The sequence below is a fragment of the Pteropus alecto genome, unplaced genomic scaffold (assembly GCF_000325575.1).
Source record: "Pteropus alecto unplaced genomic scaffold, ASM32557v1 scaffold106, whole genome shotgun sequence".
Taxonomy (NCBI): domain Eukaryota; kingdom Metazoa; phylum Chordata; class Mammalia; order Chiroptera; family Pteropodidae; genus Pteropus; species Pteropus alecto.
In genome coordinates this window covers 16623826-16651399 of record NW_006442103.1, presented here as the reverse complement: position 1 = coordinate 16651399, position 27574 = coordinate 16623826, and the positions used below count along the sequence as shown (strand labels likewise).

Here is a 27574-nt window from a genome sequence, read left to right as displayed (position 1 = left end):
AATAAATACAGTGGTGCTTCATTTAAACACCGTCGGACAACCAACTAGTCCGTAAGTGAACTTCTCGTTATATTTTTCTTTAAAAGATACTGTGAATAATATATCTTTTCCTGAAGATTCAGGATTCACATTTTAAATCCTTATTAAAATGTGCTGAAAATGCTGCACTTCTAGAAGAGCACAAGACAGTGAGCTTAGATGATAGTGAACTTTTTGGTGATACTTTCCCCAATAGCAAAAGGTTTCAGAATGCTGTTGTAAAAAAGTACGAAAGCAGACATAGCTAGCTCGCTTATAATAGGTCTGGTGTCTTTTCTGCTGTCAGCTAGCCCTCCTGGCTGTTAAAAGCATACCGATCTCTGACAATTAGCCATGTACTTTGTCGAAATAAAATATAGATTTAGAAGATATGCCCATTCTAGGTAAGGGATTAAAATATATGCTATGGGAAATGTCAAGAGTCACCAGGTCACCACTGTAGCGGGGAACACGATTCGTTACTTCTAAGTATGAAAATAATTTACTTTGGAAAAAATACAGATTTGAAGTGATTATACTTGTGTTCTGATATACCTTCTTCAATTGGAGTATGTGTTCCACGGAAATATTCTCAGTCATGATGGTCTTGGCAGATGAAAGCCTAAATTTGCTGTGTGAGGAAACAAAATGGGCAGGCCCTTTGACGGCTTTCTGCTGTAACCTTCATCCTATTTCTAGGCTTTATCTTACAGTTGGATGGCTTAGGACATCGTAAATCGAATCCCGCTAATTCCTAAGGTCACTGAATCTAATTAATAACATATCTGTAAAAAAACTATTTTCATGTTTTGCTAGGTGTATGAGCACAAAGCATCTGGGCATTTACAGAACTGCATATTTACAAGGGATACTTATACCGTTATAAATATCAGTCATCACTTCCACTGGCAACATCTCTTTCCTGGGTTTCAGTATTACCACATTTTGGGGAGGGGGGGGTAACTATCTTTTGGCTACTTTTTAATTTCCATCATCCAACCATCCACTTTTATTCCACAAACACACTACCTGGCAGTCTCAGACTTCCTTGGTGTCAATTACGATCTGCTTTGTAGTTCAGACCTCTCTCCTGAGCTCCAGACCTACCTACCTAATGGGCGTCATATTCGGGAGTACTATAAGCACCTCAAATTTAACAGACACAAAATCAAACTGATAAGTTTCATTTAAGAATAAGACTCAATTTCCTTAGCTCCTCCCAATCCCGTCATCCCTACAATTCCTTCCCTGCTTATTTCTATATTATATCAATTATGCTTAAACTTCACCAGTACTTTGTACCATTTGTGAGATTTTTAACGTATGGTTTTAATTTATAAATTTTAACCTGTTAGATTCATTTCTTTAAGAATATGGGCATCCTTATTCATCTCCTACCTCTGCCTACGGAAATGTAATTTTCAGTATTCGTTGAATGGATAAACACAACGAAACACATAAAAGAATTCTGATAAATTTCTTTGTTATATTTTACTGATATCTATCTGATATTTTACTGATATCTTTCTGATCTTTGTTATATTTTACTGATATCTATCTGATCTTTCTGGGAGCTTTCTGAGTGCATTCACAGAAGCAAGAGCACTATTAACCCCTCCATTAATTTAACCCCAAACACAGAACTCTTCCATCAGGTATCACCTTTTTCCGAGGGCTTCCCTGGACCAGGCTGAAGTACCACAATCCTAACCATCCCTCGTCCCCAATCTTGGTGTTTGCTCCTGTAACACCTAAAACAGTGCATCATTTACTTATCCACTACCCTACAAGACCATGCACTTCCCGAAGGCAAGATATTTTCCTTTGCACCTTCACTACCTAGCAGATGGTGGGGTTCAACAAACGTCTGTGTTATCAGATGAATTGAGGCCCTAGAGGTCTCAAAAGACCACTTACTGCTCTCTAAAAGGACTGGGAAGGCCCCGTTCCTAGAGAAACTTTTTAAAAGATGCCTCTGGATGGCTAGGATCCGAAAAGCAACTTACTTGACTTTCTTCCTGTCTAAAATGCCGCTAATATCCCCTGAGAAACCTCTCCTTCCAGGAAGCCTGGGCAAAGACTAGGTCGCCAGCGCAAATGCTAAAATCAAGCCCCACCCCATTCCTATCCCCACCTGCTTTGCAAAGACGATTTCCCTCTGCACAACTGCCCGCGCCCGAAGGCATTGGCGCATGCTCAGCAAGCAAAAGAGCTTGCAAAACTGGGACTGGATCTCCGAGCAGACGTCACTCAAGAAAAGAAAGCTCCGCCCTTCTCAAGATGGCGCTGTACTCAATGAGAAAGGCGCATAGGTGCTGGAGATTCATCCGGGCACTTCATAAAGCACCTGACGCTGCTCCCGCTCCCCAGGTAACCTAAGCTGGCCCTTCTCCCGCCGCCTTTCCATCCCGCTGGGTCCTTCTCATCCTCTCTCCCTCCCTCCGTTTGATTTTCTCTTCTCGTTTCCTCTGGAGAGTCCCGGGCCGTTTCTCTTTTAAACCCAACTCGCCGAGACTGCCCTCTTACAACGGAGCGTGGTGACGTAGCAAGGCTGCGTGATGACGTAACGCGCCCCTGGTGGGAGGAGCGTGCTGCCGTCTGCCCGCTAGGACTGCCCACCTTTTCATGGTCCTAGTACGGTTCAGCTGTCCATTCCCAAACTGCAAGCCGTGGGGGCCCGCGGAGAAATTAGAAAAGACTCCCTGTTGTGCATTGGGAGGTTTAAGTCTGTGCAGCCGCTTGACGCCCTCCCTCCGGCCGTGCAGTGCTTGAGCAAATGGTGCACCTTCCGCTCTGGTTCTTCGTTGCTCCAAAGTCGATCTGTATCTAACAGGCTTGTGAGGAATTGCTGCAGACTGCCGAAATGCGTCGTCTTGCCCTGCGTCTGGCAGCCCTGCTCTGTCGTGCTGAGGGCATGACATGGCCTTCAGTCTGTCTCGTCAGTATTTGGAATTTTACCTTTCTGGCAAAAGAAAAAAATATGTATCTCCCCTTTCATTCAGACATTTACTTCACTCATTCAAACGTTTACAATACGTCTTCTAAATGCAATCTCAGTGGTAGACACTTTGCCGTGGGTCTCTTGGGAAATGTCTTCTGGGCACTAAAGAGAAACGAGATTCTGTGATTATTAGGTGATTTCTTGGCATCCTTGCATATTCATTGTTGTAATGCGTAGGTGTGAGGATTTTGTATGATAACGTGTAGTGAAAAGAGCACTAGACCGGAAGTTAGGAAACCAGAGGTCAAGGGATTTGTCAGCCACTTACTAGCTGTGTGGCATGACGAGTCACTTCATCCCGCTGAGTTTATTCTCTAGCGATGTGGGTGGAGGAAGGGTTGAGCTGATGAACGCGTTAATGTTCCTTTAGGCTTCGGAAAATCTGGGGCTCCATAATGATGAAGCCAAAGTACAGCAATGAGATTAATTGTAAAAACCAAGATTTAAATCCAACTTGTTTTTCTAATCATCTCATAAATCACTTTAACTTCCATACTTAAGTTTTCTTCATTGATACGAGCCTTGCAAGATAATGGTAAGAATAAAGGATGTTATATCAAAAAGCTCTTCATCAACAAAACAGCTATTTAAATGTTATTTTAAATTTTAGCCAGCAATGTTAGGTAAGGACGAATTCAAAATTAGGTAAATCCATCCAGTACTCCTTTCTTTGAAATTTGAGGGTTTGATTCTGCAGAACCAGAATTGCTTACTGTATTTATAGTGGATAGTAGCATATTAAAATCTATGATACCAATGTTACTAAGCCTTAGACCCCAACTTCTTCTCATTCCAGACTCTGAGATGAGGATATCATGAGAAATAAAGAATCAAGGAGAAAAGAAAAATTAGAGCCCACTAATGATTGCCCAGGGAGATTAAGGGGACTGAATCATTGTAAATGCTAAAGCAAAGATTTCTTAAACCTCTATTATTGATTGTTTCAGTGGTATTTATGAATATGATTATCTTAAAGTTAATCAGCTGTTCATCTAGATTGTTTCAAGATGTAGAATTTCCAGGACAGGTTAGTGTTTCCAAACCTTTGATTTAGCTTTGAGTAGAATAAGAATTAAATGTGAGAGCATCTTTTGAAGTATAAACCTACATATAATCTTGTCATCAAGTATGATGGTTTGAAGGACTAATGCTATCTTTTGGAAGACCAGTTGAGAAAAGATACAAAATTGCATTCATAGTGTCGCTATAATATTATATTTGGAAGTAAATATATAAATATATGCACAGAAAAAAGAAAGACTGGAAGGAAACAACCATTCTTAACTTTTTTGTTTTGCTTTGGTCTTCCTTAATAGTAGATTAAAAGTGATTTAAGTTTTCTTCTTTAGGGTGTCCATATTTTTTTACATATTCTAAATTGAAAATATATCACTTTTAGACCCAGGATAAAGTTTTAAGTGCATAGTCTATCATTAATATCATCTGTGATATTTTAGGTCTCTGAGAGAGATACTTGTCCCACACTGCTGTTATTAAAATGGCCTTAGAAAAGGACTACTAAAAATTTATGGCCACTTTTCCTGTATGTATCTTCTTTTTCTCTTGAAAAACTTCCTTTGAAGTCAAAGAGATTTTGTGAACAGATGCAGAAATATGTGAAGGAAGAATTGGATTCTTAAACCAGATGCATTAGACATTTTTATGATATCTCATAACCTTTGTAGAAAACAAAAATTATTTTGCAAGAGTATAGTGTAATAGAAAGAAAAGTAGATTTATCATATATCCATATGATTCTATCTAAAGCTAAGGAAGAGCCAAGTTGCTCGTTGTTAGTTTTGGCTGCCAAGTTACTCCCTGAGGTGAGACATAGAAGTGGAGGAGCCATAGCTGCTTCATTGGAAACTGCTATAGTATTGTGATTCCTAGGTTGTCTTAACGTTTTCTTTAAAAAGCAAAATCTCAGGTAATAAACTCGGCATTGGGGACCTTTAGTTATCTCGGAGAGAAGCTTTTACCCCTCAAGGCTAGATGTAGACTCCAGTTTAAAATAAAAAATAGGGAGAAAACAGAAATAACAGTTGATCAAGCAGTACTCATTTCGAGATGCCTACAGTTTACATAAAAGCGGTTTATTTTGCCAGGTGTTGCCTGAACGAAAACTGTTGAAGTCTGACAAGATGAGAGTGGTCTCGGAGTCAGAATGAAGATCTGACATGTTATGTTTAAATGCTGATGGCATTAGGTAAATAAAAGCCTGTCGTCATCAGCCAAACACAGAATCAATACTTTTTTTTTTAACACTAACTTACGATTTTATTGTGCAAAGAGTGAAATATTGATGGTTAGTAGAGTTTTGCAAGAATATTTATAATCGTTTGGTGGAAGTATAAAATGTCCTCGTTTTATCACACCAGAACAACACACTTCCTTATTACCTGTCCCAGCATGGGTTCGGCCAGTATTAACATACTGTTCTTACTGTAAATGGCCACCAAGTATAGCCATTAGATGAAGGAATCACATCTGCAAAAAATAAAATAAAATAAAATAAATAGGCGATGTATTAAATTTTTGATCCCGCGTTTAGCTCTGACAACAAGGCTTTTTAAAAGCTGCTCTCTTTTTTAACTTTTTTATTTTAAAATAATTTCTATTTACAAAGTTGCGAAATGTGTAGAGTATTCCTGAATACCCTTCATCAAGCTTCCTCTTACATGAACATAATCCAGCAATCAAAGCCAAAACATTAACTTGGTACGATACTAGCTACAGACCTATTTCAGATTTCACCAGGTTTTCCGCTAGTTTCTCCTGGTCCAGGATTAAATCCAGGATTCCATGTCTCCCTCGGTCTGTGGTCCTTCTTCAGTCTTTCACACCTGGGTACTTTTGAAGAGAATTGGTCAATTATTTTGTGGAAAGTTTCTCAATTTGGGTTTGTCTGATGTTTTGTCATGATTAGACTGGGTTATGGGTTTTGACAAGTATGCCACAGAAGAGATATTGTTCATAACCAGGCTTTAAGGTGGGTATTAGGACCTTATTTTAAATCACGAGGAAATAGACCTTAAGTAACTTGCCTAATGTCACAAAACTAAATAATCGTGGAGTCAGGATGGTAAAATTGACCGTTGGGATTTCGGTCCATATGTTGCAGTGAGTATTTGTTACTGTAGGTTTCTGTGATCATAATGACATAAAAATAGGGTGGTGGCCCAGTCATTTTTCCATTCGCTTTTCTCTGCCATGTACTGTCCGTCCAACATGGTACATGATCTAATCAGCTGATCAGGAGCTGCACTAGCTGTCTGGGAATTTTGCTAGATGATAACTGTGCCCTTTTGATTAGGCTACTTCAGCTCTGAGCTTATCATAAATGATAAGTAAGGGTGTCATGTGGATCCCCTCCAAAGAGCCTTTTGAGCTCAGTCTGTAAGTCTATTTGTTCAAAATGCTCCCTAGGTTGGTCTTCCTCGTGAACTGACTTAGCTTATTAGAAATAATAATATTTAAATTTTTGAAAATATCTTTGCGTAACGAATGACAATTACTGATAGTAATTGCTGAAAATAGAGAGGAAGAACAGCTGATAAATGTTGAGGCTCTATGCTAGCAAGTATTATGGCAGCCACAGCCAGGAAATGCTGAAGAGAATGAGGCTGCTGAGCCCAGGTCCTTTCTCAGGAGATGTGCTGCATGGCTGCAGGTTACAGAACTGTCTACAGAGGCTTACACAGTTAGCTATTTATATATGTATTTAAGCCTGTGTACATACATATCTTCTTGTCTTTCAGAACAGGAACTAACTAACGTTGAGCTAGTGCCTGCTATGTGCTAAGGCCTTGTGTGCTATGTGCTATACATACTATATTATTGACTTCTCACAGCAGTCCTGGAAATATTATTCTACCCATTTTATAAAAGAGGAAACTAAGGCACTGAGAGATTAGGTCACTTTCCCAAGTCACAGAGCTATGTGCCAGGATTTAAACTCAGCGTTGCCGGTGCTTTTCCCACTTGACCCATAGTGGTCTCTTATCAAATAAAATCTTATATGAACCCCTGTTAGATAAAGCAGATCAATGCAGAGCTTTTCTGGTTTAAGGAGTAGAGAACTAGCTCCAGTCCTGCTTGTGTGACCTCTCTGCCCCCGTCCCCCTCAATGCCCTTCCTCCACACACAACCAGGGGCCACTGAGATGGTGCCACACAATCTTGGATTTCTTGTGATGAAGTTTGAAAACGATTTCAGCTTCCTTAAATATCCAGGTGGGTTTGTTGGCTCAGAACCACGTGTGATGGATTCTTTTTAAGGAGCTGCCCTGTAAATGAATAGTCTGGGAGTATTTACTTTGATATATATATTTTATCAGTGAGATGCAACATATATTTTATTTATCTTAAGCAACTTAAAATAATAGCAACTCTCCTTCCTTCTTTCTCTCCAGACACAGCTCACTTCTGCACAGTATGGATTCACTCTCGGTCACTAACCTGGCCTCTAGCCCCCTCAAAGAACCCCTACTCCGGTTCTGCTCCTGATTCTGTTCTACCAGCACCACTCAGGGCTCAGGAATTTCTCTTCTAGATACTGCAACATGAGACCTAAGGCTTCTTCCTGAGTTTCCACAGGGGAAATTTGCTCAGGGTGGAAGCTGCTCTGCCACCGTGAGACGTAGATGCACAGAGATAATTTATAGGCACAGGGGCGATCCACCGACTCCAGCTTGACTTAATTTAACTCTGCTCAGGCATTTACAGTTTGCTCTATATATCATTTGTTAGCAATACCTTATCTTTTATTCCCAGTTGGAAGCTTAACACTTTTAACTTTCCTGCGTACCGAGTGAAGCTAGGTCATATCTAGGTCTTCACGCTGCCCCATCATCTGAGTTCTGTTGGTCCTGTAATCATTTATAAAAACTCACCTACAGCTCTCTTTTTTCTTGGGACACAGTCTTCCTTGCATCTACTGAACTTAACTCTGGTTGGCTAAGGAACTGCCTTTTCGACTGCCCCTTTGTGTCCTAAAACGCAGAGGCCAGGCACCTGGTTTCTAGCCCATGGAGACGTTCACTGCCTCTGGACCAGGATGCTAACCAGCATGTAGGGGTGTCAGTTTCTCCTTGACCTGCCTGTCCTGGTGTTCTGGCTGTGACTTATTGCAGTGCCAGGCGACTCCACGTGGATGGAGGTTCTTAGGATAATAGTTATAGATTTTTCATCAGGTATTTGAAAGCGTGAAATAAAATAATAAATAACACTTTAGAAAACATTTTCAAGCGGAATCTATTACTTTCAGTAATAATAATACCCCGTTCTAATATAGCACTTTGTAGTTTCCAAGAGGCTTCACATATTATCATTTCATCTTGAGTACAACATACAAAGTTTCACTATTTAGCCACCTAAAATTTTTACTCACCATTACATTTTCATTGTCTTCTCATTTTTTTTTTTACCAGTTTTGTAATGATGGTGAGTCCATATAAGTAAATATGGGTATTCTTTAAAGTTTTAGTTCAGCGAATATATTTTCTTATTCGTACTAACATTAGTTGAGTGTTTCATTTATTTGGGGGCCCTAGTATGATAGACTGTGATAACTTCGGCTATTACTAAGCACCATGATAATTGGGAGGTGATCATAGCTCACATCCGTTGGGTACTTACCATGTACCAAGCATGGTTTTAAGCACTTGACATTTGTTAGCTCATTTAATCCTCACAAGTCAATGAGGTAGGTACTAATATTAACTCCATTTTATAGATGATGATGATATTAATGCCCAAGGTCACATAGCTCGCAAGCGTTAGAGCCATGACATTAAACCCAGGTAGCCTGATTCCAAACTCAGAACACTAACCATAATAAGATGACATTAGATTCTACAACAAATTACCCGTGATAATATGCTGATAACTGCTTTGCAACTTTTAAATCTGTTCCATGAAAGCCACTTATATATCTTGCCATGGTGACATGCAGAGTAGGAATTATAAATCATCCTTTGTTTTTGCTGTTCCTATGGTCTTGTTTGGCTTGATGAATTATGAGAAGGGAGCAAAGCTGTCTTGTAAATTTATCTTCATGTCTCTATTTGGCTACTGCCACTAGGATTACCCTGTGTAAAATAAAGGCTTTTAACACATGAGTCCCAAGGTGCATGTAGGAAGTTCTGTTTATACACAGTCTATAGCTAAAAGGTCAACCTGTGCACAACCCTGCAGACAGAGGGGAGGTGGTGAGTGCTGAAGCTGATGGATGACCAGAGGACCACTATCTCGGGTCTAATTGGGATTTATGGCTGGAGTACTTTCTTTAAAAGTAGCATAGGTGCAAAGTGGGAAGATGGGCGAGATGAAAATAATTAGCGTTGTGGGCCATTTTTACAAGAGATAAGTAAGAATTTCATTCTAAAGGATTCTCATTCCAAGGAGTTCTTAAAAGGGTCTCCAATTCACTAATTGAATTAAAGCGAATCATTACCAATTGAGACAATAATTAAGATGCTGTTGAGGCTTTAAAATTAGCAACATTGAACAGAGTTTATTTTATATACCAAACAAAAGGCTCCCCATGGACTTTTCCTTACCCCCCATGAATAGAGACTTTGCATAGGCCCTTCCACTTTCTATTCATTTAGTGCAAGCTTCGCCTGCTGTGTTACTTTGGACCCCTCTGGGGAAGCAGGAGAATGTAGTGGTGAAGGGAAATGGAGCTGTTTACTCAAATCCCTGATTTGGATTCCTGTCCTCCCTTGGGGAGGATGGTCTGCACACTCAGTTCATAAATTTGCTGAAAGAGAGAAGAGATCTCATGGGCAGAGGGTCAGTGTGCCGTATGAAGGTGGAATCTCAAGGGAGATATTAAAGACCAGACTAGGTGGAGCCCTTGCCGGTTCTGGGGAGAGAGCCAAGGTTGGCCCTCCTCAGCTACTAGTTACATGGCCATCTTGGTTGCGAAGGAAAATCCTTCTCTGCAGGCAACTTTGGCTTCTCCAGTAGCTGGCAACTTTCCAGCCATCTGCATGCCACCAAGCTGTGAAACTCAGTAACCTAGAGAAGCAGGTGTCTAGAGGATGAATGGTCACACAAACATTATACTTGTCGTTTTAAAGTTGACTGGCTCTTCACTGAGAAGAATTGTGATAAGCAGAAGGTATGTGACTTTGGGGATCAGGTAGGCCTGGCTCCACCACATACTGCGGGATGCCAGGCAAGTTATTTGACCTCACTAAACCTCAGTTTTCTCATCTGCGAGGTATTAATAATAATATGTTGTAGGAATTTTATGTGGATTCAAGATCCTGCCATATGTGTAAAGTCCCTTGGCCAGCACACAGCACCTAGTGGTGCATCCTCCATGCCCGATGATGATTATTTCTTCAATAATCTATAATTCTACTCAGCAACCTTTTTCTCCCCTAACGGTATCAATGTTAATAATCCTTCGATTCCCCTATCTCCACACTATCCTGCCCCTCCACCCCCTTCCCCCAAATTGGTCTGATCAGATTAATCTCCTGAAAGCAGCACCCTAATTATGTTGTTCCCTTACTCAGAAACATTTGGGAACTTCTCATAAAGTTTAGATTTCTTGTAACCCCACATTCTTTACAAGCTAAAAAACAAATGATAACAACAACAACAACAACAATAAAGAGAAAACAAACAATATCAACAAAAAACTCATATGTTGGTTCCAGAAAATTTTGTTCTGAAGCTGGAAGCGATCGCCCCCATTTTGAAATTTTATAAGACTTTGTACCTTTCTTATAGAAATTAACACAACCTTAAAACTGATAAATGAATTCAATAAAGTAGCCAGATACAAAATTAATATTCAGAAATCAGTTGCATTTTTATACACCAATAATGAACTATCAGAAAGAGAAATTAAGAAAACAATCCCATTTACAACTGCATTAAAAAAATACCTAGCAATACATTTAATAAAGGAGGAAGACCTATACTCAGAAAATTATAAGTCATTGAAGAAAGAAATTGAAAAAGAGACACGTAAATGGAAGCATATATCATGCTCATGGATAGGAAGAATTAACACCATTAAAATGTCTATACTACCCTAAGCAACCTATAGATTCAGTGCAATCCCTATCAAAATACTAATGACATTTTTTTTTTACAGAACTAGAACAAATAATCCTAACCATAAGAGACCCCAAATAGACATGGCAATCTTGAGAAGAACAAACTATGATATCAAACTATCAAACTGTAATACAAGGCTATAGTAATCAAAACAGCATGGAACTGGCATAAAAAACGGACACATAGATCAATGGAACAGACTAGAGAGTCCAGAAATAAATCCATGCTTATATAGTCATTTGATCTATCACCAAGGGGTTAAGAATATACCGTTGGGTAAAGACAATCTATTCAGTAAATTGTGTTGGGAAAACTGCACAAGTACATTAAAAAAAAAAATGAAACTGGACCTTCTGATACCATGTAAAAGACTAAATTCAAAATAGATCAAAGACTTACATCTAAGACCCTAAAACTCCTAGAAGAAAACTTAGGCAGTAAACTCTCTGACATTGCTCTTAGTAATTTTTTTTTTCTAATATATCTTCTCAGGCGAGAGGAACAAAAGAAAAAAAAAATGGGACTACATCAAACTAAAAAGTTTTTGCACAGCAAAGGAAACTATTAACAAAATGAAAAGATAACTTACTAAATGAGAGAAGATATTTGCCAATGATACATCTGATAAGGGTTAATATCCAAAATTAATAAAGAACTCATACAACTCAACACCAAAAAAACCCCCAAACGATCCAATTAAAAAATGGACAGAGGACCTGAATAGAGATTTCTCTAAAGAGGACATACAGATGGCCAGCCAATAGGCATATGAAAAGATGCTCAGTGTCACTAATCATCAGAGAAATGCAAATTAAAACCACAATGAGATATCACCTCACACCTGTCAGAATGGCTCTCATCAGTAAATCGAAAACTAAATGTTGGCGAGGATGTGGAGAAAAGGAACCCTCGTGCACTGTTGGTGGGATTGCAAATTGATGCAGCCACTGTGGAAAACAGTTTGAGGGTTCCTCAAAAAAATTAAAACCAGAACTACCTTATGACCCGGAAATTCCGCCAAAAAAAGCAAACAGACTCATAGATACAGAAAACAAACTGGTGATTGTCAGATGGGATCAGAGTTGCGGGGCTGGGAGAAAAAACTGAAGGGATTAAGAAGTACAAATTGGTAGTTAACAAAATAGTCCCCAGGATGTGAGGTACAGCACGGGGAATATAGTCAATAATATTTGCAATAACTATGTATAGCACCAGCTGAATACTAGACTAACAGACTCATAGATACAGAAAACAAACTGGTGATTGTCAGATGGGATCAGAGTTGCGGGGCTGGGAGAAAAAACTGAAGGGATTAAGAAGTACAAATTGGTAGTTAACAAAATAGTCCCCAGGATGTGAGGTACAGCACGGGGAATATAGTCAATAATATTTGCAATAACTATGTATAGCACCAGCTGAATACTAGACTAATCAGGGAGTCACTTCATAAATGATGTAAATGTCTAACCACTATGCTGTATGCTTGAAACCAAAATAAAATAATATTGAATGCCAACTCTAATTGAAAAATGAAAATTAAAACAAAAAGAGAAATTAACACATCCTTCCATATATTGTCTCTGTTTATAGGCATTGCTTTAGGACAGATGGAGAACATGCTCTTTTTTTATTTAGACCTTTGGTGAACATTCAAGCAGGAAACAGTTTATAATAAATACCTTGTTTCATAGGTGCAGTCTCAGGCTGCCACTCAGCAAGCTTACCTCGCCAGGAGGACGTTGCTGGAAGCCACCTCCAGGCATGAAGGATGGGCAGGAAGGATTATTTCTGTTGCTTGTTGGCTATCATAACTATGTGTGAGAAAGTGAATTATTGCCTAAATCTTTGGCATACTAATCCCTGTATCAGAGCTCACAGAGTGAATGAATGCAGTGAAAAATAAAACAGATAAAATATGAGAAAGTACATACCATTGACATTTAACATATTGTTGAATGTAAAGCATACGTTTTGTGTGTATTTTTATGTATTTAATTACAGAAGATGCTCAATGTTTGCTGTAGGTAATGAGTGAATATCGCCCTAAGTATGCAGAGGTTTATAAGTGATTGGGAGATAATACGAATTTTACTTTAACGATTTTCTAAGTAAGCTGTGAATTTCCAATTTGTTGCTATAAATGACTTTCTTGCCACTCTAGCCCAAATTTTGTTTTTCACAGAAATAGCTAATTATACTGGAGTTTTTCTACCTTCATATATTGTACTAAAGCTTGTTATCTCCATAGAAGAGTATAGGATTAAGAGTTAAGGTGAGAAGATTTTATTTTGAGCATAGTTTTGCCTCAAGAGACTGTCTGGTTCTCTAAACATGCCACGTTAGCTACACAACAATTGACGTTGAGTTCTTTGCTATTATAATTAAGAGTATGCTTTCTTCAACTCATAAGGGAAATAAAAAACTCATGTAATGGATCAACATTGCCATTTTTCTTAACCGTTTATTTTAGGTCCCTGTAAAGCAACCTGTTAAACCACGCCTAGCACCTTTGCTCTATCAATCTTGGTATGTTCTGCATAGATGTAGAAAAAAAAGCCCCAAGTCTCCCAGCATTGTCACACTATGTAGACAGTAAGACTGTCTGCAAGCTTCCAGCCTAAAGCTGTTGCATTTTTCTTTGCACCATGATATAGAGTGGTGTGACTTAAGCAGAATTTATATCTACATTACAGAGAGCTTATATTTTCTTCTTTTAAAGTGCCGAGCAGCATTTTAGTAGTTGGTCAAGGAAAGTTTTACTGTTGTAACTGCTTACCATTTTGTCATTCACCTGCAATTAACCAGGCATAATCACAGAGCTGTCACAGAATGTCATCTCTATTAGAAGAGGTTTGATTGTAGCATCTTCCTGATAAGTCCGTGACTACACTGGTCCAATGTCTTGTTAAATCAAGGATCAGTTATACCATACATCTTTGAAAAGTCTTAGAAATTCCAGTGTCTCAGCAGCCACATGACATCTCCCATGCTGTTTTTCACATTCTCAAATGGAACGGAAATTCTTCAGCAGACCATGTGTCCTTCATTTCGATTGGTAATATTTTCACATATCTGTGACTCAACTAGAGATGCAGCTTATCCTCTCATCTTATTTTTCTGTCTAAAGCAGACTTTTTGGTCAGGCTTCCATTACACCTGTCTTTTCGAAAGTCAGATGCCCACCTTTGGACTGACCTTGTGGGGATAGGGTCATCCAGCTTCCATTTGGCCTACAGGTTAGAAGTGATGGGGAGAGAGGATGTGTCTTCAGAAAGCAGTAATAAAGCCATGACCACCAACAGGGTCGCCGTCAGCTGAGTAGCACTTAAATGTGTGTGTCATACAGAGAGATCATAAAAAAAGCATGTAACGTGAGAAAAAATAATTTTTAAAAAATCAAGGATTTTTAACCCCCCTGTAGGCTCACACCGTGGCAGAGATACCAGAGTCGAAGAATCCAAAAAAGAGACAGAGGTGGGAGAAGACTATTAGAATATGGTTCTATGGATTCCCAAGAGGTAGAGAATTTTCAAGAAGAAATAACGAGCAAGACAGTGGTATAGTCTGATAAAGACTAAAGATTATCCAGTAGAGTTTGTAACTGGTAGATCACTAATGATATTAGCAACAACTTAGAAAAGTTATTGGTACAGAAGATTAACTACAATGAGGTGAGAGGTAAGGAAGTAAAGATTGCTCTTTTGAGGGGCCTGAATGAGAAGGAAGAGTCAGAAAGAGTGAGAGCGCTGTAAAGAGTGGGCTGACTAAGTGCATTTCTTGGAGGTCGGGTCTTTTAGGGTAGGAGTCGGTAAAGATGGAGAGGTTGAAGATATCGATAGGGAAGAAGTGGAGAGAAGCGGAAGGAATGCAATCCAGAGCAAACAGCTGGACACTAGGAGAGACAGATGGACACCGAGACTGGGAGAGAGAGGTAGAGAAGCTTGTGGGTCCGGGGAACGGGGTGGGAAGTCTGGGAACTCCAAAACCCAATGGGTCGAAGTCCTGAGGAGATGGAAGAGATGAGTGGTTTAGCAGGGGGTTCTAGAGTCAGATTGTCTGAATTTAAATCCAAGTTCTTCCACTTGATAACCAGATGCCCTTGGGCACGTTCCTGAACCTCTCTGTACCTAATTTTCTTCATCCGCAAGGTGAATTAAAAGTTAAAAGTTTAAACTCTGTAGCCAGACCACCAGGGTTTAGACCTAGTAAGTTCTACCGCTTAAGTTCCTAACTAGCAATATGCCTTTGGCGGGTCACTTAACCTTTCTGTGCCTTAATTTCTTCATCTGTAAAACAGAGACAATAATGGTATCTACCTCAGAGGATTGCTGTGAGGATTAAATGAGTTAACATTTATAAGTGTCTAGGATAGTTCTGGTCGCATTGTGAGCACTATATAAGTTTTTTAAAAGGGTTCAATAAGCAGTGTTGAGAGTCTAATTGGGATTCGAAACTGTAATTTAGGTTAATAGGTAGATTTTGCATTATTCGAGATTTTTCACCATGAGTGCTCAGCTGTCGAGGTGTATAAGTGACAGATGAGCTGTTTAGCCTCGATCCAGGTTTGGAGTTTTTACGTGGCTGTCGTGACATAATGGCAAGGGGAGCTGGGTCGCTAATGAGACCAGAGTCCGGGTGATTGGCCTGGGGGCCAGGCGGGGTAGGGAAGAAGAAAGGGCAGATAGGGACCGTGTAAAAAACGGGAAAAATCAGAGGCTCCGATTTCTAAATGAGCTTGGAGAACAGGAATAGTGAGAATAAAAGCATGAAAGAGTTGAAAGATGGAAGGTTGCAGACCGAGTAGGATAGTGACATTTATGATTTCAGAACAGGAATTCTGAGCAATGACAAGGTCCAGGCTGTGATGGTGGGAGCAGGTAGCTGAGGTCGAAGAGATCAGACAAATGTATTGAACGCTGGTGTGTCGGATGGGTAGTCTGCCTTGTAATGGCACTCCCCTTGGATAATGGCAGTTAGGGTCGAAAGTGAGCTTCCTCTGCCTGTTAATCAACCCAGGAGAGTATTCGAGAGGCAGGAAGATAACAAAGTGCTCAGTACATGGAAACGTTGACTCTTCTCTCATGTATGTAGTCATGTGAGACATTTTGGACCATTTTTACCCACTGTCTCCTGAACCGTAAAAAAAACCCTGGTCAGTGGTGTATTATTTGGATCTGTCGCCCGGTGGACTCTGTCCTCATCTCCAATTCATGGGAGTGATCGGGTCATGACTATTTTACGTGTAGTGAGGCAGTCAACAGATACTGAGCACGGACTGTGTGCCAGGTGTTGGAGGTAGACCAAGAAAGAACACAGACACAAATCTTACATTCCGGAGGGAGAGACACATAAGAAACAAGTAATTAAAACATACAGTATGTTAGATTAGTGAGTGACATGGAGAAAAAACAGCAGGGACAGGAGATGGGAACTGCGAAGGGGTATTGCAGTTTTAACTTGGATGGTCAGCAAAGGTCTCCAAGCAGGTGACATTTGGGGAAAGACCCGAAGGCGGCGAGAACATGTAGAGGGTAAATATCCTGGGCAAAAGCGTGCCAGGCAGAGGAAACAAGAATGGATGGCGTGTTAAAGACCAGAAAAAAAGGCCAATGTGGCTGCAGAAGAGTGAGCTTTTTCTTTACTTAACGAATACTGTAGTACTTACAATGTTTTCGACGCTTTTCTAAATACTTTGCACACATTAACTCATTTAATTCTCACAACGACCCTATCAAGCAGTGCTGTGATTGGCCCCATTTTACAGACGAGGATCTATGAAACAGATGTTAAGTCACAGTCGCAGGAGCAACCAAATGCACGTAGCCAAAAAGGGGAGAGGCAGCTGGGTCCCTAACCTTGGGCTGGTTTTGCACTGTGCTGCCCATTAGGGTAATAGGACCGGAAGTCACAGGGCCGTCAGGAAGGGGAAGCAGGGAAGTCAGCTGTGCAGAACTTTAGGAACATTTGTAGAGACTTTGTCTTTTACGTGAATGAAGTTGGAAAGCCACTGGATGCCTTTGGTGGAACGGCATGATCTGATGTAGGTTTTAAAGCCTCACTCTGGCTGTTATGTTAAAAATAGACTTGAGGAGCAGAGAAAGAAGCAAGGAGACCAGTTAGGAGGCTGGTACGAGATCTGAGCAAGAGGTAATGGTGGCTCGGACTTGGACGAATAGTGTAACGATGGTTTCATGAGAAGTGGTCAGATTCCAGATATTTATTTTTCGAAGGATCTAGAACCAAGAATTTTTTTTTTTTTCTTGATTAAATGCAGGGCGAAAGAAAAGAGTCAAATCGATGCCCAGGTGTTTGGCCAGAGCAGCCGGGAGAGTGAATTTGCCATTATCGAGATGGTAAAGACTGCAAAAGGCGTAGGACTTGGGGGGAAGATCAGGAGTTGAGTGTTAGACTCAAGGAGTTTCGAAGCCTAGTGACTCTCTAAGCGGAGATGTCAGGTAAGCGGTTAGAGATATGAGACCAAAGCTCCAGAGAGAGGTGTGGATAGAGATATAAATTTGTGAGTGCTCAGTATAGACTGTGTTTAAAAGCTAAGAGATTGGGTGTGATCATCCAGGCGGTGTTTTTAGAAAGAGGAGAGAGGAGGTCCAAGTCCTGAGCCCATGAGCATCCCGACATTAAGAAATTGAGATGATGGGAACCAGCCAAGAGAGTAGTAGCCAGATACATGGAAGAAAACGCACACACGCGCACACACGCGCACGCACACACGCACACCACATATCGTAGGTGAAGACGGAATGATCGGGAGTACCAGCTCCTCTTCGCTGATTGTCAGTCTCTACTTGTAGGCAGATTTACTTGGGAAGCCAAATTACTAAATGAGGTAGCTCGATCCGTATGCAATCAGCAAGGGGTGGTCATGGGATCGCCTCACTGGCTGGTGTAATCAAGTTACGATAACTCAAAGCTCCATCTCCATCATAGGACGTACTCCTTGGGCAGCCTATTTCTGGCCTGTGTCCCAGCACCATGTCCCTTGGACAGCTCTTCAAACACATGGCCAAGGTTTCCCCCACTAGAGCTTTCTTTCCTAAGCGTCTACCCATCCAGGGGGCAAATTATTCCCTTAGATATGTTAATGTACATCATCTTGTTTCTATTGTCTTGTCCTCAGAGTTCTCATACTTTGGCGGGGAGGGCTCCACTACTTCCTTTGATTATAATATGGACCTTCTACCGAGACAAATATGCACATATATTCTCAAAACTTTGCACAATTTCATAAGTCCATCGACCCAGGTTAAGATCTACTTTAAGCCGCCCTATCTCTGTTTTGTCGACTGACTCAGAGAAGGTAAACGCGTTCCCTTCTTCCAAATATCAAGTCCTCCTTCTCACTGTCGGCTCCTCTACCACTTCTGCTTTATGAAGCTTGTCGTGTGATCTACAGCATAGGCCCTGCATGTGAAATTGTTTTATAATGCGGTATTTCCGGTACTTCAATAAGTAAAACCTCTTGTCTGGAGAGTGGGGTATACCTTGATACCTGATCGCCTCCCGCACAGATGGCTTTATAGCGAAGTTCTAGTGTACCCTTAGACAATAACACAAATGTGTGAGGCTCATGCCAGCCAATTCTGAAATTCAGCCTCGAGTGGGGGTGTGAGAATCTTACAATAAGACGCTGCTGTTTAAACATTTAGGAATATGTACGTTTTATTAAAGTGTTGGAGGAAATAGAGGAAGATTGAAAATATTTGCCAAAAGAGGGAAAAAAACTGTCCAGAATATGAAGAACAACACCCATCTGAGCTTCACAGAAAGTGTCATGAGACTGTCAGTGATTAGAACTGATCAGATTTTTGGCTGTCCTTTTCAACCAGAAGATGAATTTGAACCAGATTACCACATCCATGGTTTAGTTTTGAAGAGAGAGAGAGAAAGGGGGGGGAAAAAAAAGCCAATTATTTGTCTCTTTGTTCAAAGGCCTTTTCTGTATTGTAGATCCCCGAAAAGCCAGGAGAGAAGCCAGCTTTTCACATCCATTAAGGTTAGCCCTGAAACTGTTGAATTTGATCTCTACCATTTGCCATCTGGATACAGTAGAGAAAAAGCTATTCTGCATTGGGTTGCTGGACACCATCCAGAAAATAATGTGTCAGGGGCATCAAAGGCTTGAGGCACTTGGTCCAGTCTGTCTAATGATTGCAGGCAGGGTCTGCTCTCCAGTTCTGCAGTATATATATATATATATATCCCAGTAAAATAGATCACAAGGGTTACTGCCAACTTGTCAAAGCTAGGATTCTTCCATCATAGACTTCAAAAAAGGACCAGATTTTAATTGGGCAAAGTTTGCCTCCCCAAATTGAGGAAGTTCCATCTTATTCCAATCTATGCCCTTTCTCATGGAGAGTACTTAATGGAAGGAGGGTTTTAATTCCTAGACCGTTTCATCCCACACCCAGATGCCAAATTTAAAGTCTCCTTAAAATTAACCTCGTTTAAAATTGTATTCCTTATCCTCCTCATAAGCGGGCCCGGTATCTGGCCAGCTAAGGACCATGCTGGCAGCTTTCCAGGAGTCTGACAACCACGTCTCATTATTCACACCAACTGGAGCCAATTGTGGCTGGATTTTTTTTTTTTTTCCTTTTTATTCTGTTATTTTAAAATGTGGATAGGAAGCAACAGCAAGCAATGGCATGTCATCTAGTCTCCTCTGGGATCGGGCAGGAGCCTCGCATAATGAGACCCCTAACACCAGGAAGCAGCATATGGCTGTGTTTTAAGGTAGCTGGAGGCCATCTAACGCTAAGCTCCGATAAAACAGGCTTTGGTTGGGTCTTTGCAGGATGTACTTCGGGATGAATTTATAGCTTCTGTAGTAGGTAAAATGGTAGAGCCCTTACCATTTGTCTCTTACACAGGGATGGGGTGGCAGGAAGAATTGTCAAACCCTAAGCACAACATTACTTTTCCTTGTGGACAGGAAGGGTCCCCAAGCTGCACCCTAGGGTGGGGCAGCTCCCAGATCGGACCCAGGAAGCTGGAAGAGCCCCAGCTGGGTTCCGGCCGGCTCACCAAGGGGGTGCCGGGGACAGCAGCACTCTGGTTGGCATTTTATTCGGGTTGTCCAGTACACCCACATTTATTACTTATCCTGATCCAAACAGGTACGTACTGTCTGCACTCCCATCGTTTTGTTCAGGGACTTTATCCTCAAAATCTTCCTGTTTTCCCTTAATCTCTTCAGATAGATAGCCTGGTACTCAGAACAAGTAGTTCTCCTAGACTGAGAGAAACAAACAAAATCTCCTCCAAACGTAAATCAAGCGATGCTGACGATTCGTAGCAGCGTGATCCCCGCTAAGCTTCGCACACACGCTGCGGGTCCTTGCGTGGGGCTGCTTTGTTCAACGCCATTTCGTTATCCTGTTGGCGAGACGCCCTAGGAACTTAACTCCTTTTCTTAATTAAATGTATTGGGGTGACATTGGTTAATAAAATTATGTAGGTCTCAAGTGTACAATTCAATAACACATCATCTGTATATTGCATTGTATGTTCACTGCCCAAAGGCAAATCTCCTCTGTCACCACGACCCCCTTCACCCCTATCTACCTCCCCCTCCCCCCGTTTCCCTCTGGTAACCAGTAAACTGTAGTCTGTGCCTGTGAGTTTTTGTTTGTTTGTCTCCTTCGTTTGTTGCTTTTAGTTTTATATCCCACATACGAGTGAAATCATATGGTTCTCAACTTTTTCTGTCTAATTTATTTCGCTTAACACGATAATCTCAAGATCCATCCATGGTGTCGCGAATGGCAGTATTTCCTCTTTTCTTATGGCTGGTTAATATTCCATTGCGTATTCTTAGCTCTCGTTTATATTGCTTAGCCTGTGGTGCAACTGGTTTCGTATTATGTTGTTTCACATAAAGCGTAGAACCTATCGATGGCGTTAAGTGAGGATTTACTGCGCCTTTCAGGCTAGCCTGCCCCTTTCTGTGCCTGGTGACCTGTCTTTCGTACACTGCTTACCTGCTCTCGGATCCACTCCCTGGTGTAAAAAGGAAGGAAGGAAGGAAGGAAGGGAGGGAGGGAGGGAGGGAGGAAGGGAAGGAGGGAGGGAGGAAGGTTGGTTTGCTGTGACAGTTAAGTAAGGAACGTGAAGGAAGTAGCCTGCCTGGCACAGCAGAGTGCTCGGTATATATTTACCGTCGCGGTTACTGTCATTATTTGATACACTTCAGTATAAATGAATTTAGGCTATTTTTACCTCAACCAAGTAGTTTGCATTTTAAGCCCTTTATTGTTTATTGTAGCTGAAAAGATTTTCAGTTCTGCCACAAGAATTTCAGGGACTAGCATGCAGGGAAGATTGGAGCCAAGGAGGACCTTAAGACCGCATCGTCCCCTTGCTGGCTTTGACACCACTGCAGGAGCACAGGGTGTTGGGAAGAGCTGAGAGACCCATGCCCCTGCCAGAAGATGAGCTCCAAGACCTCTCGGGGGTTTGGCACTTTGTCCCCCTCTGTCTTACCAGCATCCACAGCAGAGCCTCAGGATGGCCGCTCCTCACCTTGGTTGTGTCCTTGATCTTAGTTCAGTTTCTCCCAAACTACTGTGACTGAAAAAGAAAAATTTAAAAAGACATATATATTTTTTTTACCTTTTGACCCTTTAAATTTTTTTTTTTCACTGCCGTTATCTCTCGGAACTTCTTCATTTTAAAGAAGCCTCTGTGGTGAGCTTTGCCCAGGGGCAGGACCCCTTGTGCCATGTGTGGAAGCCAGGGAAAGGGTTCCTGCACTTCTCCGCCCTTCGGTAGGGTGCTCAAGGACAGCACCTGACCTGAGCTCGAGCAGTAGGACTCACCTGCCTGGACCTTCGCGTCTTGCAGCCGGAAGGCTAAAAGAGGAAGGCGTGGAGGATGAGATCCATGGCGTCAGTGGTCTATACCCAGCGGGGTCCAGGGGCAGTGGGTTGTTTCTGCTGCCTAGCCCTTTCTACTCTAGTTAGCCAAAGTCGATCTCTTGCTTACATTAAAAAATTCTGAGGGGTGAACATGGCTTCAACTCTAGGTCTTGTCATCACTCGCAATTGCATTGCTTCACAAATGTCACCTGTTAGCGTCCCATCCTCTAAACCCACCTACTGACCTGCAGCTCACTTAGTCAAATATTCACACTCAAACTATGTTCCAATCCCATGATATCCCTGAGTCTGTTGACCTGACTTCTTTCTCATGATCCATTACTGTGCTCCTCATGGTCGGTCATCATAATTGCTTCCTTGCAAATATTCTCAATCCCATGGCAATCTCTCCCTCCTTCATATTTTCTCTCATCCCTGCATCATAAATGTCTCCCTCTCGGGATAATTTATATTGTCACACAAAATATTCTGATATTTCCCATCTTAAAAAGACATGTCTTGACCCTACAACTTCCTTTAACTGCAGCCTGCCTTCTCTGTTCCCTTTCATGGTAAAACTTCCTTAAAAATTGTCCAGTACTCACTCTCTATTTTCAATCTCCAAAACAGCCCATTGCAAGCTGGTTTCTAGTCCCACCTCCCTGCTCTAATTGTTCTTGTCAAAGTCTTCAATAATCTACACATTGCCAAAATCAGTGGTCAATATTTACTAATCACATTACTTGATCGATCATTAGCATTCAACCCAGTCGACTCCGTCCTTCTTCCTAAAACGCTTTTTTGATGTGTTGGCTTCCGGGACACCATGTGCTCCTGATTTCACTCCTGTCTCATGGTGGGACCTTGTTGGTCACCTGTCCTGTCTCCTCTTATCCCCATCCTTGACCTCTGTGTGTTGGGGGATTCCTAAGCTACATCCTGTACTTTCCACTACCCTTTTTCTGTGGGTGAGATTGTTAGGTCTATGTTTTTTTTTTTTTAATTTTTTTTTTTAGGCGAGGCAACCCTTGGTTGACCTCACAGATTGCAAGGACCTTGTCAGCTTACAGTCCCTTATTTTTTTTATTTTTTACGCCTACAGGACCTGGTCTTCCTAGGTAGTCTCCCATCTAAGTACTAACCAGGCCCGACCCTGCTTAGCTTTCGAGATCAGATGGGATCGGGCGTGTTCAGGGTGGCATGGCCGTAGACCCTTGTCCACGACTTTGAGTACCACGAATATGCTGATGATTCCCACGGCACAGCTCCGGCTTTCCCCTGTGCACCACGTTTGTATCCACTCGCCCAATTAGCATTCCCACGTGGAAGACTAGCCAGCTTCCTAAACATCACTTATCCAAAACAGAACGGAAAATGGCCCTAGGTACCAGTTTTACCAACTCACCCTAAGATTCCTTCTCGGTACCACCCTTTTGCTCGACCACACACCCATTGATCGGCAAATCTTACCAAAAATCTTTTCCATAGATTTGTTGACTCTGCCCACATCTCTCCATTTGTCTACCAATATCCTAATCAAAGCCACCACCATCGACTATCTCTACTCCTGCAGTGAGCTCCTACTTCCATTCTTGACTGCCTGCCTTCTATCCTTTCTTGATCTAGAGGCCAGAGTAACCCTTTTAAATGTAAATATCTGCTTGTGTCAATCCTTATTTAAAATCCTCAAATCAGGTCAGAGCCCAGGCTTCTTGCCAGAGCTCAGGAGGCCTGTGTGACCTGCCCTGTCTGCTTCTCCAACCTCATCGCCTGCCAGCCTTCTCCCCTGCTCGCTGCCCACCAGGGACACTGGTCTCCTCTCTGTTCTTGCTGGGGTTCCCCCTCCCCCCAGCCCCGGCATATTTTTGCCTTGCCTCTTCTGACGATTTGTTCTCTCACTTCTTCTTAAGGTAAAAGTTTAAATGTCATCTACTCCAAGATACTTTTCATGCCCGTCCTATCTAAAGTAGGCACTTCTTCATTACTCAGTTATTTCACCCTATTTTTCTTTCATGGCACTAATCGTAGTCTGTATTTATCGTGGTTATTTGTTTATCTGGGTTTTTTTGCATGTCTCTTCCTGGAATTAAGCTCCACAATACCAGAGCCTGGAATTAAGGTCCACAATACGTGGAATTAAGCTCCACAGTACGTAGTAGATGCTCACAATTATTCATCGAATGAAGGAATGAATGACTATATCTCCCACTGATTTAGCATTCTTGGGCAAGTCCATTAATCTCTTGAGGCATCACTTTTTTCATCATAAATGTTGCTGTTTGACAATGATTTTTAATATTCTCATGTGCTGTGATTCTCAAGAGGAAGAGAAGGAAGGCAAGCACACCAGTAGAAAGATTGTTGTAAAAGTGTAGGGATGCGGGGAAAGGATTCTAGTATTATGGGTATTAAGATTTTAAAAAGAATTTGTTAAATCTCCATATATTGACCATGGCATATTATGAAGTGGGAATAAAAGCAAGATCAGAAGAATGTATTATATGATTGCAGTTGTGTTTAAAAATGTATCCTACATATGTAAATTTTTTCATATTTTTTGATAAAAGTATGTGTGTATACTCTCCAGAGTCTTAATGTTCATTGCTTTAGTTGGGTGTAATATGAAGAAGGAAAGATTTTTTTGTATAGAGCTCTGTGTTATGTGACTTGGTACAAGAAGCATGTATTTGACTTTTTAAAAGTCTAATAAAGAGGAGGAAAAAAAAAGATGACATTATGGCCTGAGGCCCAGGCGTGTGCCAGTGCTCTTTTAAGTCTCAGATTTCCTTCTCTAGGAGGTTCCGAAGGGTGAAAAAATATATATAAGCATCTAAGAATTGAAATATTATTTTATTATTAACTTGGCACAGGCCCGATACCCCAATATATAGCTTGTGAACTTGATTAGGCCTAAGACTCTTGACCTAAACCCAGATGTTGGGGTGTGAATTACTAGCTGCCTGAGACAGAGGGTCCAAGAGATCAACTCCAACCCCTGAATGAGGGGAGAGAGAGTCTGGGGAGCCAGGCCTGGCTCTAAGACTCACGGGGCTGGTAAACAGGGCCGGACTTCTCTGTAGGCAAACATGGCCCAGGCACACTGAAGCTGATAATCCGAGTAATCCTGTGACCCAAAACAGGGGATCAAAAACAATGGTCCTTCGAGTGACCGTTACTTGTCATTGCAGGAAAAAAGTTGAAAACTGCTGCTTCGTAGGACTCCATTTAGAGAGTAAGAATAGACATCGGGAAGATGTACAGAGGCAAAATCGGAGAAAACAGGGCCTAAAATACAGTGCAGATTTGTGAAAATCAAAACATTTAAAGGATAGTAATAAACGATATCAGTTGATGGATTCAAGAGCAACAAGACAGAAGAGACCATTGGATTAAAAGGACTGGGGGACCATTACTGGTTTTAGAAAAGCTTTAGTAACGTGGCAGCTGAGAAACCAGATTAGGGGGCGAAGTGAAAGTATTGGTGTCAAGGACAGGATTCTCACCGCAGTATCGGGGAAGAGTAGAAAGGGAGTAATAAATGCAGACGGGGGTAGACCTCTTTATATTTCTACGCAGCAGGAAAAACTGTAGAAAGAGATAAAGGTTAAAGATGGAAGAAAGACAAACAAAACTTGATGGAGAACAGTCTGAAGAACACAAAGAACAGAACCAGGAGCACTGTGGGAAAGTTCGTTTTAGAGGGATTTTTCTCTTTAACACAAAAGAGGAGAAAAGATGGTTATCTACACTGAAATATTTGAAGGTTCAGAGGAGAGATGATACTTTATACTGAAACTCAGTAAACCAAGAACTGAGGGTCATCTGATAGAAGGAGGGAAGCTCATGGGAGCTTAAGTAGACTGGAGATTTAAATTAGCTCTAAGTAAGATGGACCCGTGCGTTAGCTGGCGGGGCTCAATGGTCATTGGACTGTAGAGTTCTCAAGACCACGTTGCTCTTGTATCCCCACTACCCAGCACGGTGTTTAATGCATGCTCAATAAATATTTGAATTGATGGATAGATGGATGGATGGATGGATGGATGGATGGATGGATGGATGGATGGACGGATGGTATCTAGTATGTGCTTATTGGAAATTTATTTTAATTGAATTACTCTTGACTCCTAATGAAGGCTTGAGTAAAATTAAATGTAATCATTAAACTAAGCCCATAACAGTCTGCAGTTTGGAAATAGGACATAACGAAGTAGGTGGTACCCTTTCTATAAGCCCCAAATTGTGCGTGTTGGCTTTCCTTAGGATAAGGGATGGCAGCGGTATTTCGTTTCGGCAATGTTGGATGAAAGGGTGAGTTGTCAGATCTAGCACACATTATTCTGCTGCTTGTAGCTCTGAATCTGACCTGAGGTCAGAAATGTCATATTCGGGCCCATATTTGTAGTTTCAATAGCCCCAGGAACCTGGACCTTCCTGCTTTTGCTTCCTCATCTGAATGTTTTAGTAACTTTGAGATAGTTCACACCTTCCTATTTAAAACTGAACGGCCAGCATGACGTGTTAGACAGGCTTGGGAACCCGTGTTATAAATCCCGTACCAGATGTGGTACATGAACAAGATATAATAGCATGTGCCTTTATACGTCAGTCAAAGATTTTGTAGAGAAATGAGGGCAGGGAGAGACGTTGCCTGAAAAAGAAAAAAAAAAAACTGGGCAGTTTTCTTCTTTATTATCCTTCATAAAAAAATAGCCTGGTCTTGTTTTGCTTTTAAATCCGTGAACTAATATTTCAAAATCATTATTTCCAATCATGCTAAGCGAAATAAACCAGACAGAAAAAGCTAAAAACCACATGAAATCACTTATATGTGGGATATAAACCTAAAACCAAGAAACAAACAGGACAAACAAGCAGAGACTCATGGCCGTGGACAACAGACTAGTGGTTACCAGAGGGTAGGGGAAAGGGGAGGAAGGGAGAGGCAGACGGGGTAAAAGGGTCAAATATAGGGTGATAGGGGGAGGGAGAAGTGGGTAAAGGGGATCAAATATATGGTCGCTGAAGGAAACTGGACTTTGGGTGGTGAACACACAATAGAATATACAGATATCAACTTATAATGTACATCTGAAAATTATATAATTGTATTAACCAATGTTACTCCAATAACCTTAATGTTTAAAAAGGAAAAAGAAGAAAAAATAAAAATAAATAAAAAATGAAATTATTTCCTAACAAAGGGAAGTTAAAATGATTCTGATACTAAAACCTACATTTCTCCACAGCTTACTAATTACCTTTACCAATTTGCTGTTCCTTTATTGCCGGGGACACTAGTAGGACCAAAGCATTTTTTTCCATGTTGCTTTTGGTTTTTAGGAACTGTCACAGTGGAAACCCTGGCCCCTTGAACCACAGCAACAGCAGGTGAGCAAAGGAGGAACTAGATTTCAAAATATTTTGTTTTAAGAGGTTATTTGTTGTGTTGAAGTCATCACACGACATCTGATGTTGATTTTGAGATTCTTAATTTATTCTTTTTAAAGATGCAGATTAAAAATGTGTATATAAACACAGTTCTGTTCGGATTTTCCCGTAAACCCCATCCCTTACCTCAACTCAAAACATCCTGATCC

At 41.1% G+C, this 27574-nt stretch overlaps 2 protein-coding genes and 1 non-coding gene across 7 annotated transcripts in view; 1 reads left to right on the top strand and 2 right to left on the bottom strand.

The window, feature by feature from the left end:
- HAO2 (hydroxyacid oxidase 2) overlaps positions 1-2124 on the bottom strand; it is a 160673-nt gene extending 158549 nt beyond the window's left edge. Inside the window, exon 1 of the mRNA XM_006919688.3 lies at positions 2025-2124. The gene's annotated coding sequence lies outside the window, so the exon portion shown is untranslated. The remainder of the gene's footprint in view (positions 1-2024) is intronic.
- A 46-nt stretch (positions 2125-2170) lies between these two features.
- The window catches only part of WARS2 (tryptophanyl tRNA synthetase 2, mitochondrial), a 75677-nt gene continuing 50273 nt past the window's right edge, over positions 2171-27574 (top strand). The window contains exons 1-2 of one of the 5 annotated variants that reach the window (XM_025052207.1): positions 2171-2388; positions 27318-27365. In XM_025052207.1, coding sequence (XP_024907975.1) covers positions 2299-2388; positions 27318-27365 — 138 coding nt within the window. In that variant the 5' untranslated portion in view covers positions 2171-2298. The remainder of the gene's footprint in view (positions 2389-27317; positions 27366-27574) is intronic. The other 4 variants (XM_025052203.1, XM_025052205.1, XM_025052204.1 and 1 more) reach the window with 4 other exon arrangements.
- LOC112469141 lies at positions 23068-23186 on the bottom strand. The gene has a single exon (XR_003042477.1). It is a non-coding gene; the product is annotated as a 5S ribosomal RNA (ribosomal RNA).